The 16,693-nt window shown below is 48.2% G+C and overlaps 2 protein-coding genes across 4 annotated transcripts in view; one reads left to right on the top strand and one right to left on the bottom strand.

The window, feature by feature from the left end:
- Nucleotides 1–46: 46 nt before the first annotated feature.
- LOC134637003 (tetratricopeptide repeat protein 24) lies at nt 47–10,771 on the bottom strand. Its single transcript, XM_063487316.1, is given in 13 exon segments — nt 47–315; nt 387–426; nt 2,423–2,451; nt 2,538–2,595; nt 2,685–2,758; nt 2,825–2,895; nt 3,944–4,021; nt 4,600–4,721; nt 4,830–4,958; nt 5,105–5,311; nt 9,483–10,053; nt 10,134–10,326; nt 10,603–10,771. Coding segments are annotated over 12 exon segments (1,677 nt in total). The 5' UTR covers nt 10,320–10,326; nt 10,603–10,771; the 3' UTR covers nt 47–203.
- iqgap3 (IQ motif containing GTPase activating protein 3) overlaps nt 10,436–16,693 on the top strand; it is an 18,297-nt gene continuing 12,039 nt past the window's right edge. Inside the window, exons 1-16 of one of the 3 annotated variants that reach the window (XM_063487315.1) lie at nt 10,436–10,470; nt 12,806–12,893; nt 12,965–13,121; nt 13,225–13,302; nt 13,384–13,460; nt 13,534–13,601; nt 13,782–13,895; nt 13,989–14,167; nt 14,260–14,341; nt 14,425–14,588; nt 14,667–14,754; nt 14,851–15,014; nt 15,747–15,907; nt 15,989–16,104; nt 16,224–16,387; nt 16,514–16,604. In XM_063487315.1, the coding sequence (XP_063343385.1) occupies nt 12,829–12,893; nt 12,965–13,121; nt 13,225–13,302; nt 13,384–13,460; nt 13,534–13,601; nt 13,782–13,895; nt 13,989–14,167; nt 14,260–14,341; nt 14,425–14,588; nt 14,667–14,754; nt 14,851–15,014; nt 15,747–15,907; nt 15,989–16,104; nt 16,224–16,387; nt 16,514–16,604 (1,768 nt within the window). In that variant the 5' untranslated portion in view covers nt 10,436–10,470; nt 12,806–12,828. Of the gene's footprint in view, nt 10,471–11,009; nt 11,156–12,805; nt 12,894–12,964; nt 13,122–13,224; nt 13,303–13,383; nt 13,461–13,533; nt 13,602–13,781; nt 13,896–13,988; nt 14,168–14,259; nt 14,342–14,424; nt 14,589–14,666; nt 14,755–14,850; nt 15,015–15,746; nt 15,908–15,988; nt 16,105–16,223; nt 16,388–16,513; nt 16,605–16,693 lie in introns of those variants that run through there. The other 2 variants (XM_063487313.1, XM_063487314.1) reach the window with 2 other exon arrangements.

The following is a 16,693-nucleotide window of genomic DNA, read 5'->3' on the forward strand; positions in this document are numbered from 1 at the left end:
GTGTGTTTTTATTTTTTTTTAGGTTTTCTGTTGTCGGAGTCTCGGGTCAGAGTGAGCAGCACAATGTGACGGATCAGCTCTGATTCTCGGTCTGAGCCACGGCAACGCTGCCACCGCATCAGCTGACTGAAGCTCTAAGGACTTCAGTGACGCTGACAGGTCCTCTCCGATTACCGACTGTCCAATCAGGAGACAGTGCAAGCTTACATCAGCAAACAAAACTGAGACCTCCAACTGGACACGAGGGAGGACTGCTCTCTGATGTCACCTGGGCTGCTGGGCGGGGCCTCACTGTCCTGAGCCAGTGAAGCATCGCTAGAAAAAAAAGGTTTATTTATTGACTTTTAAAAAATTGATTAATAAAGTTTCATTAATGGATGTGTCACCTGTCAGCGCGAGGGTTCCCTCTGTCCAACCACAACTCACCTGGAAACACACACAGGTACGTTATCAGCTCCACTTCCTGTCGCATTTAAAGCAAAGCACACCTGTTTGACGAGGTGATCACCCAATGAGGTTTCAGTTCAATTCAGCTTTATTTATATCAGCAGTCGCCCCAATCCTGTAAACACCTACAATAATACAGAGAAACCTCAACAGCCCCTGTGAGCAAGCACTTTGGTGACAGGGGGAAGGAAAAACTCCCTTATAACAGGAAGAAACCTTCAGCAGAACCAGGCCGGTTCAGGATTTAAGGAATCAATATTGCATTATTCAAATTAAAATCAATTTTTTAAAGTCAGCCCTGTTCGACAGACAGCACCGTCAGGAAGGCGCCGCCACCCTCAGCAGCTCGAGCCCGTTCTCACTCCCGAGGCGTAACATCCCGACGTTTTGTCACGTCCTGCGGCGTTCCTGAGGAACGCGAAAGGTGACCTTCCACGTTGTTATGGTACGCGGCGGTTTCCAGCCCTGTACTGCAGCCCTAAACTTAACCTTATCACTAAGCCTAACCATAACCTTATGCCTAACCTTAACCATAACCTTATGCCTAACCATAACCGTATCCCTACGCCTAAACCTAACCTTATCCCTAAACCTAACCATAACCTTATGCCTAAACCTAACCATAACCGTATACCTAAGCCTAAACCTAACCTTATGGCTAAACCTTAACCAGCACTTTAATGAGGTGAAATAGTGTTTTCTAAAGCGATTTTAAGGGAAAAAGCGAAGATGTGTAGATTGAGTCCAAACGGTTCTCATGTGTCCGCAGTTTTCCGATGTCGTGACGTAGGAACGCCTTGGGTGCCCGAAAACGTAATATGTTGACGATTTGTCACCTAGCGTAAAATGTTACGATTTGGGAGTGAGAACGGGGTTGGCAGCTCACACAGAACTCCCGCCTGCATCGGTCTGCCTGCTCTCTCTGATCCAATCAGCAGGAGGCTTTCAGACTCTGCTGCTGTTTGCTCACGGAGACGCTCGGAGGTCCCCGAATGGGAGGCGCAGCTCCAAATATAGATCGCTGCAGATGGAATAATAACCTCACGTAGACCTCACTGCAGGTGTGCACATGCTTTCACATAGAAATATATTCATGGGTACAAAGTGAATAATTCATCAGGCTCCTTATTATTCACGGTGACTGTGAAGCTTTAAATAGCTTCTCTTCTTCCTCACACAGCTTCAGCTCTGAACTGACTCCGGCAGTGACAGCCTGCCTCCCTCTTCCTGTGGTGTTCAGGTACAGACAGACATCAGACAACATGTTTGTTCACACCTTTATAAATCTGCCTCAAGGCAACAGGTGCACCCCAGCTCTTCATCAACTTCAACTTCAATTCAAATCACAACAGTCACCTCAAGATGCTTTGTATTGTAAGGTGTAGCCTACAATAACACAGAGTAACGCCAACAATCATATGATGACCCCCTATGAGCAAGCACTTTGGCGACAGTGGGTAGGAAAAACTCCCTTTTAACAGGAAGAAACCTCCGGCAGAACCAGGCTCAGGGAGGGGCGGGGGTGAGGGGAGGAAGACGAGACAAAGACACGCCGTGGAAGAGAGCCAAATGATTCAATGCAGAGAGGTCTATTAACACATAGTGAGTGAAGAAGAAACACCCAGTGCATCATGGGAATCCCCGGCAGCCTACGTCTATTGCAGCATAACTAAGGGAGGATTCAGGGTCACCTGGTCCAGCCCTAACTATATGCTTTAGCAAAAAGGAAAGTTTGAAGCCTAATCTTGAAAGTAGAGATAGTGTCTGTCTCCTGAATCCAAACTGGAAGCTGGTTCCACAGAAGAGGGGCCTGAAAACTGAAGGCTCTGCCTCCCATTCTACTTTTAAATACTCTAGGAACAACAAGTAAGCCTGCAGTGTGAGAGCGAAGTGCTCTAATAGGGTGATACTGTCCACATGTCCCACAGGTGTTCCCCAGGTGTGCTGTGATGTGTATGAGGTGGTGGAGACTCACTGTGCTGCTGCTTGTCTAACTGCTCTGAGCTGGAAACAGAAATACAAACATTGTGGTTTGTTCAGAGGAAACAGGAGCCCACCTGAGGTCCAGATTTGGGCTGTGTTGGTCTTACCTCTGTCCAGGTGCTATGCTCATGTATTCAGGTGTTTCAGAGGCCTCCTGCTGAGATCCTGTTCACACACATACACACACAACGTGAATCACACAAACTATGAAGTCCTGCACAAGCCTGTTTCTAGCTGGAACAGGTGAGACTCACCTGGGGCGTCAGTCTCTGGAGCATCTGGATGCTGATTTGCTGCTGTGCCCGGGCTCTTTGTGATGTCACTCTTCCTGTGAGGACAAAGCTGATCAGTGATCTATCTGACCTTTGGTGTAGGGTGTAACAGTGGGACTTACCTGACGTGAGGTCCAATAGGTAGGCTGTGTCGATGTGGCCTGAGGCTGTGTGGTGCCGGTGGGTGGGGCTTCTGAGTCATTTAAACAGGAGGACATATTATACTGCTGTCAGGACAATAATCACCTGTCTGATGGTTTGATATCACCTGTGCTCATTCACAGGTGTGGGCAGGTGGTACTGTGTCATGTGACATGCTTATATTTATTGAAGCCAGCCTCTCTTATTGATCTCTTTGAACTAACGACAGAACTCTCTTCCTCCAAACCATCAACCTGTCCATTCCTACAAAACTGCTCAAAGAAGTCCTGCCATTAATTAATGCTTCAATCTTAAATATGATCAACCTATCTCTAATAATCAGCTATGTACCACAGGCCTTCAAGCTGGCTGTAGTTAAACCTTTACTTAAAACGCATCTCTAGACCCAGCTGTCTTAGCTAATTACAGGCCAATCTCCAACCTTCCTTTCATATCAAACATCCTTGAAAGAGTAGTTGTCAAACAGCTAACAGATCATCTGCAGAGGAATGGCTTATTTGAAGAGTTTCAGTCAGGTTTCAGAGCTCATCACAGCACAGAAACAGCTTTAGTGAAGGTTACAAATGATCTTCTTATGGCCTCTGACAGTGGACTCATCTCTGTGCTTGTCCTGCTAGACCTCAGTGCAGCGTTCCATACTGTCAACCATAATATCCTATTAGAGCGATTAGAGCACGCTGTAGGTATTACAGGTACTGCACTGCAGTGGTTTGTATCATATCTATCTAATAGACTCCAGTTTGTACATGTAAATGGAGAGTCCTCTTCACACACTGAGGTTAATTATGGAGTTCCACAGGGTTCAGTGCTAGGACCAATTCTGTTTACATTATACATGCTTCCCTTAGGCAGCATCATTAGAAGACATAGCATACATTTACACTGCTATGCTGATGACACCCAGCTCTATCTGTCCATGAAGCCAGATAACACACACCAATGAGTTAAACTGCAGGAATGTCTTAAAGACATAAAGACCTGGATGGCCGCTAACTTTCTGCTTCTTAATTCAGATCAAACTGAGGTTATTGGGCTTTATAAACACTGATGGGTTTAGTGAATGGGTGTTGTGGTCAGACCTGAGGACCGACGGTCAGACTCTGCTGCAGCGTGGCAGTCAGTCGCTCCACCAGTTGTTCCTGGACGCCGCCGCTGTCCTGAAAGTGAAGAAGACGAGGTTTGATGCTCCAGTGTAACATCTGACAGAGATCTTAATGGACAAGACGGCCATCAGAACTGTAAGTGTTACTGAAAATTATTCTATCAAACTGACTCTGAGCCAAGGCCCAAGCTTTGAGAAGGTCAGATTGTTGTAAGGCTTTCTTTGCAGCACGACGACTGCACCTCATACAGAACGCAGAGCCCTCACGGGTACGCAGAAATCTGAAGTCACTGCATCAGCTTGCAGGTCAGCACAGAATGACCTTTAAATCCATCCTCTGGTTCCCGATACTGTCATACAGCTGTGACCTGCTCAGCTCAGCGGCAGATATTTGAACTGCTCCGAGTGTGTGTGTCTGTGTTTTTTTGTGTAGTTTTGTTTTGTGTGAAGTGTGTAGAGTTGATGTGTGTGATGAAATGCTGTATGAATACAGTTTGCAACGACAGTTTGAACAGAGACACGACGACGCTGCTCTGTGGCGACTCTTTCATGCTCTGATCGCTCTCACTGATCAAACAACCTCCAACAGGTGAGTACACACTCCTGCTGACCTCACATTACCACCGTACTCACCTGGCAGTGAGAGAGTGCGCTCAGAGCCTGTTTGTAGAGCTGAACTGCTTTGTGTTGCTTCCTCTGCACCAGGTAACACTCTGCCAGCGCTTCGCACACCTGAGCCTGTGCCAGGTAGTCCCCTACACACACACACACACACACACACACACACACACACACACACACACACACACACGTGAGCACAGGGGTCTCACCTGTCCGATGTACACAGACAGTACTGGTGTTACCTGTGTCTCTGAATCCCTGTAGGGCGAGGATTAAGCTCTCTGCTGCCTCCTCTTCCTCACCGATCCGACTGAAGGCAAACGCAAGGTTACTGAAACACCGAGCCTGGTTGCCACGGCAACCCTGAGAGCCTGTACACAAACACAGAACATTGTTATAGCTAAACTGATTTTCCTGTCAGACTCCTGATCGGTGTTAAAGGTCACAGATGTGGCAAGTGTTTGTGAGGGTCAAAGGTGAACTGCTTAAACAGGTGAGCCGCAGGTGTGCGCCTCACCGTACAGTCCAGCGGCCAGCCTGTGGTAGTCCACGGCGGACCTGAACTGGCCCATGGAGTTCAGCGCCGCTCCCAGGTTGTGCAAGACTTTGGGCAGCAGGGGGGGCCACTTAGCCGCGGGGCTCAGAGCCTTCTGGAATAACTGCACTGCCTCCTGGAAAGACCTGAGCCGGCAGTAAGACACGCCCACCGACAGGTACAGCTCACCTGAGTGACAGAGAAGCAGTTACAATAACTAGCGCGTGCTCTCCTCCTGCCTGGGTGTTTGGTACGCAGGGCCCACGACTGAGAACAGGAAGTCTGCACAGATGGTTATTATCACCGCTTTGGAGGCCATCGCCAGATCCTCCTGTCTCAGGTAAACCAGGGCCATGTGACGACTCACATCCCGCCCACAAACACGTTTGACCCGCGGCTCTCTGGTGGGGGCCACAGGTCCATCAGGTCCCACACCCCCAGACTCACCTCTTCCCCTGGGTCAGTGGTTCCCAAACTCCCCCCCACCCCCCCGCACAAACATCCTCCAACCACACACGCCCATATTTTGCTCCATTGCAGTTTATTTCACACCTCAAACATTTAGTAAACAATTAAGCAAATACGAGGAATCTGCAATAAATTACAGGTAGTAAAAAAATAAACTACTAACTCTTTTACGCTGCGTCCGCACCTACACGGGTATTTTTGAAAACGCAGCTGTTTCGTCCACACGTAAACGGAGTTTCGAATCACCGAAAACTGAGATTTTTTAAAACGCCGTTTTTGTGTTTACGTGTGGACGAGGAATACAGAGTTCGTCACGCAGCGTCAAAGGTGTGTGCCTTTTTTCACATCACGCTGTGCGCCACGTTATTGTTTACATGAGATGAATTGCAGAATGGCAGATAGAGACAAAATACTGTTAATCTGACTATCTGCAGGTTTTACACGCTTACATACACACACACAGTTACTGTCCCTCCCTTTAGAAAGGCAGAGGCATCACGCAGTGATTATTTTACATGTAGTTGTTTTTTCCTGTGTAATAATATTCAACATTGCTATCAATACATTTTTCAAAAATGCCTCTCTGTGCAAAATGGGTTCAAAAACATAAACAGCTGTGGGATACTGTTTGTCTGTGATTTGAACCGGGGGAACAAATCGTGTCAGGATCAGCCTGATGTTATTTGTATCCCGCTGTAACTTTACTGTATAAAGAGCTAACATCTCCAAAATGTCAGGAGTAGTTAGTCATTACAACAAGTGTTTGTGAACTAAAAAAAAATAAAGAATGTAGGATACTGTTTGTCCGTGATTTGGAGAGCCCAGCGTGTGCTCACAGGGGAAACCAATTCTGCTGAGGAGCCCTACCTCGGCACTTGTGCAGGTGAAGCCAAAGGGAAGATTTGCTTCACCATATTTTCTAGTCTTTGGCTCAGAATTATGGGCTCAAAATGTGGTCATAAATATTTTGTACTTGTAAATCAGGATTTGTATGTGTAAAAAGAATTTGTGTGTGTGTAAAAAAGATTTGTATGTGTAAAAAAGATTTGTGTGTGCGTAAAAAAGATTTGTATGTGTAAAAAAGATTTGTGTGTGGACTTAGCCAAAAAACCCTGCAAGTTACACGTACGAATTTTGACCCTATTTTTCTTCCTTTCATCTGATTGGTCAATGTCATGTCAATCACAAATGTAACAATCCAATCAGAGAACAGATGGGTTTGGCTGTCGGAGGGACGCTTTTTTTGAACTGCAGGTCTTTGAAGGGAATAAATGCCCTTTTACATGCCAACCCAGCGTTTTCCTTCATCACCACGAAGGAAAACAGTCTGTGGTCGTCTGAGTTTGGTGATTTTTGTGTCACAGGTCTATGTGCTTAATACAGGGACTTCCACAGCCTTTTCAACAGCGCTGCGGACCGCGGGGGGCGGGCAGTGTTTTGGAAATGACAGTCTTCATTACAAAGCTTTCTTCGTTATGAATTAGCATACATGTTTTTATTGAACATTTGAAGAACTAGCAAAAAAAAAACCCAAACTCTTGTAGAGGACATAAAGTCAGAGATAGAAACGACAAGGAGCAGGTGCAGCTAGTACAGGTAGAGCTGCTGCAAAAACCCACAGAGCTCAGCAGCCAGCGCAACAAATTCTGGATCCTTTGCTTTTAGTTAGCAGTTAGCATTAGCAGCACATCCTGTGTCCGATGTGAAAGGACTTTTATGCTGCGCACTGTGACTCACAGCAATGGTCCCGGGTCAGCCCTGACTTTGTGTTAAACTAATCCTAAAGTAATGATGGTATTTCTAACCACTGACATACCACAACTTTATCCTTTCAACAGCTGCTGAAAGTTAGGGGACCTAGCTGCTATCGGATATTTATATAGAGATCCTCCAGCTTCAAACTGTATTACCCTTCAAGGACCTGCATTTCAAAAAAGTGCCCCTCCGACAGGCAAACCCATCTGTTCTCTGATTGGATTATTACATTTGTGATTGACATGACATTGACCAATCAGATGAAAGGAAGAAAAATAGGGTCAAAATTCGTACGTGTAACTTGCAGGGGGTTTTTGGCTAAGTCCACACACAAATCTTTTTTACGCACACACAAATCTTTTTTACACATACAAATCTTTTTTACGCACACACAAATCTTTTTTACACATACAAATCTTTTTTACACACACACAAATTCTTTTTACACATACAAATCCTGATTTACAAGTACAAAACTGATTTACAAGTACAAAATATTTATGACCACATTTTGAGCCCATACAGAATGAAGCTGGTTTGGAAACATATTCAGCGATGCTTCATCTCCTGCTTTGCGTTTGTGTGGGAGCCCCGTGCTAGCAGTGTCCAAGCGTTTTTGGTTTTTTTTCCCTTTTCATACCGCGCCCCCCCTGCAATGGCTCTGCGCCCCCCCTAGGGGACGGGCCCCACACTTTGGGAAGCTCTGCCCTGGGCCATTCGGACGGTTAACAAACACTATCCCCCCACACCCCACCCTGGCCACCCACCAATCTGAACCCTCGTCACTCAGGTCAGTCACACACAGACTCTACTTCAGGGGTCCCCAATCTCAGTCCACGAGGGCCGGTGTCCCTGCAGGTTTTTGATCTCACCCTGGGTCAACACACCTGAATCACATGATTAGTTCATTACCAGGCCTCTGGAGAACTTCAAGACATGTTGAGGAGGTAATTTAGCCATTTAAATCAGCTGCGATGGATCAAGGACACATCTAAAACCTGCAGGGACACCGGCCCTCGTGGACTGGGATTGGGGACCCCTGCTCTACTTAGACCAAATCTCTGCACCACCTCCAAGCATTTTGCAAGTTTTTTCTCTAATGGCTTTCTCTTGTGTCTCCTGTGTAGGGATGGGTACCGGTGTCCGGTTCTGACATAAACGGTAGTAACCAGACCGAAAAGCAGCGCACATTTCGGTGCTTTATTTCGGTGCTTTTTTTCCTGAGCCAATTCTAGCCAATCATTTTACGTTTCCGAGGAGAGTAGGCGGGCCCAGGTACGTACGTTCTTTTAGAGCAGAGCTGCAGATTAAAAATGCCCAAGGCGAAGCGGTCAAAAGTCTGGCTGTACTTCACAGCAAAAGATGCAAACTCAGCAGCCTGCAACAAGTGCTTTAAGGTGATACTGTGATACTGTCAAAGGAGGTAACACCTCGAATCTGATGAAACACCTGGCGACGCATAGCGTTTTTTTTAAAGCCGAGAAATGCGCCGTGTTTATAGCTTGCAGAAATGATGACAGATGATGATGATGGCAGCAGCAGCCGTTCTTCTCTGCGTGAGTAGCTTAATGTTGTTCGTGTGTAATTTACGTTGAGTAGGCTAACCACGTTATTACATTAATGCATGTAAGGTGAACTAGCAAACACCGTCGTAGTTACATGCGGCTGTCTTCTTGTTTGATGGCAGATACTCCCTTCACCCTGGCCAAAAAGGCTAAAATGACCAAAGAAAAAGTGGAAAACAGTTAAACATGAGAGGTTTTTGGACAAAGTTTGTGTTTTTTCCATTGTTTAAGCACTGCTTCCAGCCAAGAGTGATACCATATATGCCCTATAGCTGCAGAAAAGGCTAACATTGTTATCTTTTTACAAAAAACAGCTGAACGTGAGAGGTTTTTGGACCAATTTTGTGTTCTCCATTCTTTAAGCACCAGTTTGAGCACCGTTTAAGCACCGGCACCGTTTCAAAAGTACCGATTTGGCACCGGTATCGGATAAAACCTAAACGATACCCATCCCTACTCCTGTGTGTTTATTTATTCCTGCACAGTTGCCGTGGAGCACCACAGTTCGATTGCACAATGACACTAAAGGCCTATTCTATTCTGTATCAAGCAACCTTCCTTCAGGTGATTACCCAGAGTCCTCGGGTCCGTAATGCTCCCCATCAAACTCAGACACTCTGACAGCACACCGATGATGTCATCCTGGTTGCACTGATCTGATTGGATCATGTGACTTCCTGCTTCTGACAGGGCGGTGGCTGCATAGTCCAACATGTTGGCCACTCTGTAACTCTCTGCAGCTCGCAGGTAACCCTGAGCCGCCAGCGCCCAGTCCTGTGACACACAGACAGACACACCTGAGTCACCTGGCTCACCTGTTCTGTGTCAGATTCAGGTTTTGGTCCTGACCCGTGTCCTGCCGTAACAGCGGCTCATCTCCACGCAGGCATCCCCCTCGCTGCAGCCGTCTCCTTGTGACCTATACAGCTGGGCAGCTTGCAGGAAGTAGGTGGTGGCCTCCCGGCTCTGCCCCAGTGCATCATGGGCCAGGGCAAGGTTGAACTGAAGGTCAGGGAGGCGGTTGGCCTTGGGACCAGGCTGAGCACGTCGCAGGAAGTCCAGACCTTTCCGAGGTCGTCCTACCTCCACGTAGGCAGCCCCGAGGTTAAAGGAACAGGCCCGCAGGACCCGCGAGTCCTGGAGCTGAGAGCATGATATGAAATGTAGTGCCAGGAGTGCAACTAACACTGCTGACACCGCATCTGTTCTTGTAACCGCCTCACCTGGTCTGCGGCCTTCAGGGCATCTCTGAAGCACCCCAGTGCCTCCTGTGGGCGTCCCTCCTGCAGCGCTTTGTGCCCAGAAGATGTCAATTCCTCGATGTCTGCTGTCTGCTTCCGCCCCAAACTCCCACTCCTCCTCTTCACCTTCACAGCTTCTTTACCTGAAGGGGCTGCACGGGACGTCATGCTGGACCTGAAGGAGGAAGAGTCACCTGGATAAAGACATGCAGAAGTGCTAACCTGCTGCCTTCATCAATGAACTGGCCGACCACTGGAGAACCTGCAGGTTCAGGTGTGTGGACCAATTAGTCAGATCCATCCTCAGGATCAGGCGCAGGTAAGTGAGACAAATCAGTACCAGTGATTATCGTCATTATTGATCCGTGAGGAAAGGTCTGATCAATAAGAGCTTACTGAGGTTATTAAAGGGCTGAATCAGCTACAGCAGAGAACATCACTGAACACTCACAGCCTGCAGGTGATGATGAAGCTCCTCCTCCTCACTGCTCACCTGTCCCCTGAAACCGAACATTTGAAGCAGCTAGCCCCTCTGCTAAACCGCTCCGACCTGCAGGTTGACTCGTTGCTATGGTAACGCGGAAGTGGTCGGTAAAAACGGCAGCAACAGAAGAAGACTTCGCAAGTAAACTGTTTGCATTATGACGTCACGCCAGGTGAGTTATTATATGTAAATGTTTGCGGGAAGACCGTTTTCGATTCAGCTATTACGACAGTGAACTCCATAGACCACAATCCACCGCAATGAGGTTCTAGCCAATAGGAGGCAAGGCTAACGGCTCGACCAATCAGAGAGCGGCGGGAGCTTTGAAACTCCAGGCAGGAAACAGTCGGAGGACAGTTGGAGCTCCGCTGCGGTTTCTGTGTTTTTACCGAGACTTTGGGACACATTCGGGCACCGAGAGGACCCGGACCGGGACACCGAGACACCCGTAACGACCCGACACAGACCCGGGACACCGAGAGGGGGGACAACATGGTGGATTTAGCCGCGAACGGCCGCTGTGAGTGTCGGTCAAAGAGTCCGGAATGATCGCAGGGTCAATCAGATTCATATGCAGTTAACTCGGTGTCACACTCCGTGATTTTCTGCGTCTGTGGGGTCATTGAGACGAGCTGACCTCAGTGCTGCTGCTTGCAGCTGCACCGATCAGCCACAGCATTAAAACCACCACAGGTGAGTCACCTGTCACAGGTCAGGTGATCGATCGACACCTGTCCAGGTGGACTCCTTATGATCCGGGTCTCAGCCTAGATCTAAGGGCGTTTTCACACATGCGGTGTTCTGGTTCACCTGTACAGGTGGACACCGCTGGTGTGAAACAACCTGTGGAGGAGGCGTTAGTTTGTGGACGTGTGAACGTGATCCGAACCAAGAACCAGGTGTATGTCACAGGTTTGAAAAAAAGAGTCCCGTTTCCCCACGTGCTGCACATAGTTTTTCTCTGTGTGAAAAAACAAAAAGTCATCAGAAGACTTTTTATTAATGAAATGACGTGTTTACAGTCACTCCAAGACAATAAGAGCAACACGCTGAACCAGTGAAGCAATAAAGTTTCACAGGTTAAATGTCAATCATATATATTTCACCTCTGTAATGTTCTGGATATTTATAATTGAGCCGTTTGTGAATATTAGAGCGATTTCTTATGTTTGTAACTTTATAATATGAGAGGACGGTCCCTTGTGGCTCCTCTGTGATTGGGATCAGAGTAAAGCAGCCTTTGTAAGACTCGGAGTTTACATCGATTATTATTACTGACTGCTTTCTGAGCTCACTGGTTTAGCGAAAACTTCCCACCTGACCATCTCCGACTAACCTGAAGAAGATTCCAGGTCAAAGATCCTCAGCAGCCTGCTGTCATCAGTTTCAATAAAAATCCTTAAAGTGATGAAGGTGGTTCCCGGGAACATCAGCCTGCATCTGGATGAAGACGTGTTTGTAACGTGCGAGGAAGCTTCAGCTGCTTCAGACCGATTCAAAGATTGTGGATCAAATGTGCGTCACAGCCTCCATCATCGTCAACCCGAGCTCACCTGAAGGAGCTCCGAGACCTCGAAACACGGCTGACCGTCATCACCTATGGGACTGTAAACTGACGATGGCAGGAAGCTGAACATTCCATACTTCCTGTGAGAAGACGATCTTTGAGCTGGAACTTTTTTCAGGTGTGAGGGAAGCATCAGGAGTCCAGCTGGTTTTAATGATGTGGCTCATTAGTGTTTTTGTCTGTAACTTGGTGCTGATCACATTCATTGATAAAGAGCAATAAATGCAGGATCGATCATCCGGGTAAGGAAAAGTTGCTTCTCTTCATCTGAAGTGTTTTCAGAGGGAGAAACGTTTCACCATCATCATCATCAGGTGATATCTTCAGTATCAGCTAACTGCAGGTTATGAACCGGACATTTGAAACCAGGACCGACGGTCCAGGAACTGACCTCACGGCCCGTTGCTGGTCAGCTGATGAGGGGGAAACGTTTCTCCCACTTCAGACGAACACAGTCGACCTTTTGGGAACGTAATGAACAGTTTGATCTGACATAGTGTTAGAAATGAGCTCAACGTCATTTAAACAAACTGAGAGCACAATATTGATCTGAGGTTGAAGGAGCGACACGGGTGTGACGTCATGTTTCCCGGCGTGTTGCAGATGAGCGTCTGACCGCCGAGCAGATGGACGAACAGAGAATCCAGAACGTGGCCTATCAGTACCTGTGCAGGCTGGAGGAGGCCAAGAGGTCAGTGACCCGGACCGGGAGAACCTCAAGTGTTTGCTCACTTTTGTTAACAGAACCAGTTTCTTCTTCAGGTGGATGGAGGCGTGTCTGGGGGAGGAGCTTCCTGCTCCCACAGAGCTGGAGGAGGCGCTGAGGAACGGCGTTATTCTCGCCAAACTGGGTCATCGCTTCGCTCCGAGCACTGTTCCTCAGAAGAAGATCTACGACCCGGAGCAGCTGCGATACCAGGTCACAACACACACCAGCTAGAACCAGTCTGATCCGGTCTACCGCTCTTTAGGGGGGGGGTTACCGATCAAATCGATGATCAGCTCTGTATTGATCCCTGCAGGCTGTTGGTCTTCAGTTCCGCCACACTGACAACATCAACCACTGGAGGAACGCCATGACGGCGCTTGGGCTGCCAGCGGTCAGTGAACACATCGACAGATCACAGTATCGATTAGCTGATTGGTTTTAGGCTGGGCTGATCACCTGTTGTTGTTTCCAGATCTTCCATCCTGAAACGACCGACGTGTATGACAAGAAGAACATGCCGAGAGCGGTGTACTGCATCCACGCGCTCAGGTACGCCTCGTTGCTCATCTGATCACCTGTCCTCTGTGCCGCCTCTCACCTGTGCTCACATGTCTCTCTGCAGCCTGTACCTGTACAGACTCGGTTTGGCTCCACAGATTCACGACCTGTATGGAAAAGTCAAGTTCACAGGTAAACGCCACATAGGTAACTAATAATTTGGGATTAATTTGGATTTCGTGTACTTTCACAGAAGTTGGTGCTGGGAAGGTTTGGAAAATGTTTGAAAAAAGAAACCCTGGAGGGTGGGTGCTACAGTACTGGGTGTTGGACCAATCACAGTCAGTTTTGCTGACCTGTAACTTTGTTCAGAGGAAGAGATCAACAACATGAAGCTGGAGCTCGACAAATACGGGATCCAGATGCCCGCCTTCAACAAGATCGGAGGAATCCTGGCCAATGAGCTGTCAGTGGACGAGGCTGCAGGTAGGACCAGACTCTGGCTGATAGAGGAGGAAGCTGCAGGTAGGACCAGACTGATTGGCTGCTGGGGGTACTGACCCTGCATTCTGCCAACAGTCCACGCGGCGGTGGTAGCCATTAATGAGGCCGTGGACCAAGGGGATGTGAGTGTGACGGCGGCGGCTCTGAGGAACCCCGCTGCTCTCCTGACTGACCTGCAGGAGGCGCTGATGAGTGTCTACCAGGAGATGCTGCAACAAGCGAGGAGGAGGAAGGCTGAACGGGCTGCTGGCAGGGTAAGAATTTGATTGGTTAAAGAGATTTGTGTCCGTCCCGTCAGGGGAGCAGACTGTTGACGTCTGTGCGTGTGCTCGTGCGCGTGTGTCAGCAGGCTGTGGCAGAGGACAAAGACATGTACGAGGAGTATCTGACCCAGAGGGAGATCCAGGACCACATCAATGCCGTCAATGGTGAGAAATAAGCCCCTCCCCCTGTTCTGATGGCATTAATGCTGGTATTGATGACCTAACGATGATGTCACTGTGGGCGTCAGTGCGGGCAGCGGTGGAGCAGGTCGACGAGGCTCTGGATGCCACCGACGAGCTTGCTTTGCTGTCGGCGCTCCAGCTGCCGTGTTTGGCCCTCAGGGGCCTCCGTACTGACAATGGGCCCTGGTACCTGGATCAGCTGACCGCAGACCGCCAGCAGAAGGCCCAGGTAAACTAACAAGTGCGGCCTCTGACCTCTTTCTGACCTCTCTGTGACCTCTGACCTCTCTGTGACCTCTGACCCCAGAATCAGGGCTCTGTGGATCCTCTGGAGCATGAAGAGCTGCAGGAAGGCGTCACCGCTGCCAACCAGGAAGCTCAGAGCGCCAGAGACAGTACGCCGTTTTCTGCCCACGCCCGAATCAGGCTCACCTTTTGACCTCTGACCTCGCCTCAGTATGTATGTGTGTGTGTGTGTTTGTGTGTTTCAGTGGAGGCGGCCCTCCGGAGCGTTAATGCGGCACTGCGTGGAAATGACCCCAGACGCACCGTCAGCTGCCTGATGACCTCTGACCTCCAGCTGCCTGAAGTGTTTCCGTTTGCGGCGACATTTTATCACCGAGAGCTGCAGCTGCTGCAGAGGCAGACGGCACAGGTGGAACAGCGGGTTTACCTGGAGATGTTATAAAAATAATTTACTCAACATGTCTGTGTTTTGTTTACAGTAAAAAAATACTACTAGGACTTTAAGTTTGTGTGATTTCAGATCAGTAATATTAACACAGTATGTCAATGAAAACACAACTGAATTCAGACACGTGAGGTTGAGCTGAAAAGAATGAAACCAAACAAGGCAAAGGGGGAAAATCAAAAGGAGTCAGAAATGACCGGTTGTATTTGGACCTCAGAGGGTTAATCCAACAAATCATGAAAAATTAGGTTTAAATTTTTGTTCATGACGGTGCAGATTTCTGACATTTTGTGTAATTTAAGCGTGTAACGATTTTACCTTTTTTCTAACGATAAACAGTGAAACTTCAGTTAGACTTGTGTTTGTAAATGAAGCGCCACATGTTGTGAGCTTTCTGGATTGTATACTTACTGGGCTACATATTTATTTATTATACAGGCTATACAGTACACAGCATCACATGTTTTATGTCACTAAAGTGTTTAATTATGTGGGCTACAGAACATAATTAAGTTATAGACTATGTTTCTATGAAAAACATGTATACTTATTGCATTTGAATCAGTTTAACCATATAAACCACCTGCATATGTGTTTGGAAAAAAAGGCTTTGATTTTGCCACCCTAAGAAAATTTCTCTAGATCCGCCCCTGCTGTCACTGTCATTCAACTGGCACTTCCTGTTGTCTCCTCCAGGGAGAACTGCAGGAGGAGGAGCTCTTTGTTGCCGTGGAGATGCTATCAGCCGTTGTTCTCATCAATCAGGGTCTGGAGGCGGGACACCTACAGCAATTCAGCTCCTCATTGGTCAGTTCGTCTGCAGGGCTCTCTGATGTAGACCCCGCTCTGCTCGACAGGTACCGCCTCTTACCCATTTACCTGCTAATGATGTCACTGTTGATAATGACATCCCTGCTGATGATGTCACTGTCGTACAGGTACTTTGAGACTCTGGCTGGTGTGAAACAACAGGTGGGCCGAGACCTGCTTACCTGGAACCAGCTGCAGGAAGGAATCGCTGCTGTGAACGGCTCGGCGCAGGACGAACAACAGCGTACGACAACGCGATGACATCGTTACAAGCACACGATGATGTCATTATAAACAACAAACATGAATTTCTTTGAATTCTGTTGAGCTGACCATGCAACCTCTGACCCCTGTGACCCTCAGAGCTCCTGGCTGTCGGCCTGATAAACAAGGCCGTGATGAGCGGAGACCCTCAGCGGCTTATCTCCGCCCTGTTGCTGCCCTCCTGCGGCGTGGACGAGGTTTCACCTGCCAATGCCTGCAGGTACCTGACCCTGCTGAGCCAAGCCAGGCAGATCAAAGCTCAGGTAACCGAGCCATCACCTCAACAGTCCCTCTGAAACTGTGACTTTAGTCTTTATCATGACCCTCTGCAGGTAGAATCCACGTGAAGTTTAAACTTTCAGTCACATGTCCTCCTCCTGTCCAACCAGGTGAGCAGAGACCCGGCAGCCGAGCTGTGGTTGGCTGATATCCAGGAGGCCGTGAGGATGGCCAATCAGCAGAGTCAGAGAGCTCTAAAGTGTGAGTCACAGGCCGTTTATCAATGCCCAAGTACGCGAGTACGTACTCGCGTGCTCGGTGAGTACGTACCCGCCGAGAACGCGAGCACG

Source organism: Pelmatolapia mariae, linkage group LG10_11 (assembly GCF_036321145.2).
Source record: "Pelmatolapia mariae isolate MD_Pm_ZW linkage group LG10_11, Pm_UMD_F_2, whole genome shotgun sequence".
In the NCBI taxonomy this organism is placed as follows: Eukaryota; Metazoa; Chordata; class Actinopteri; order Cichliformes; family Cichlidae; genus Pelmatolapia; species Pelmatolapia mariae.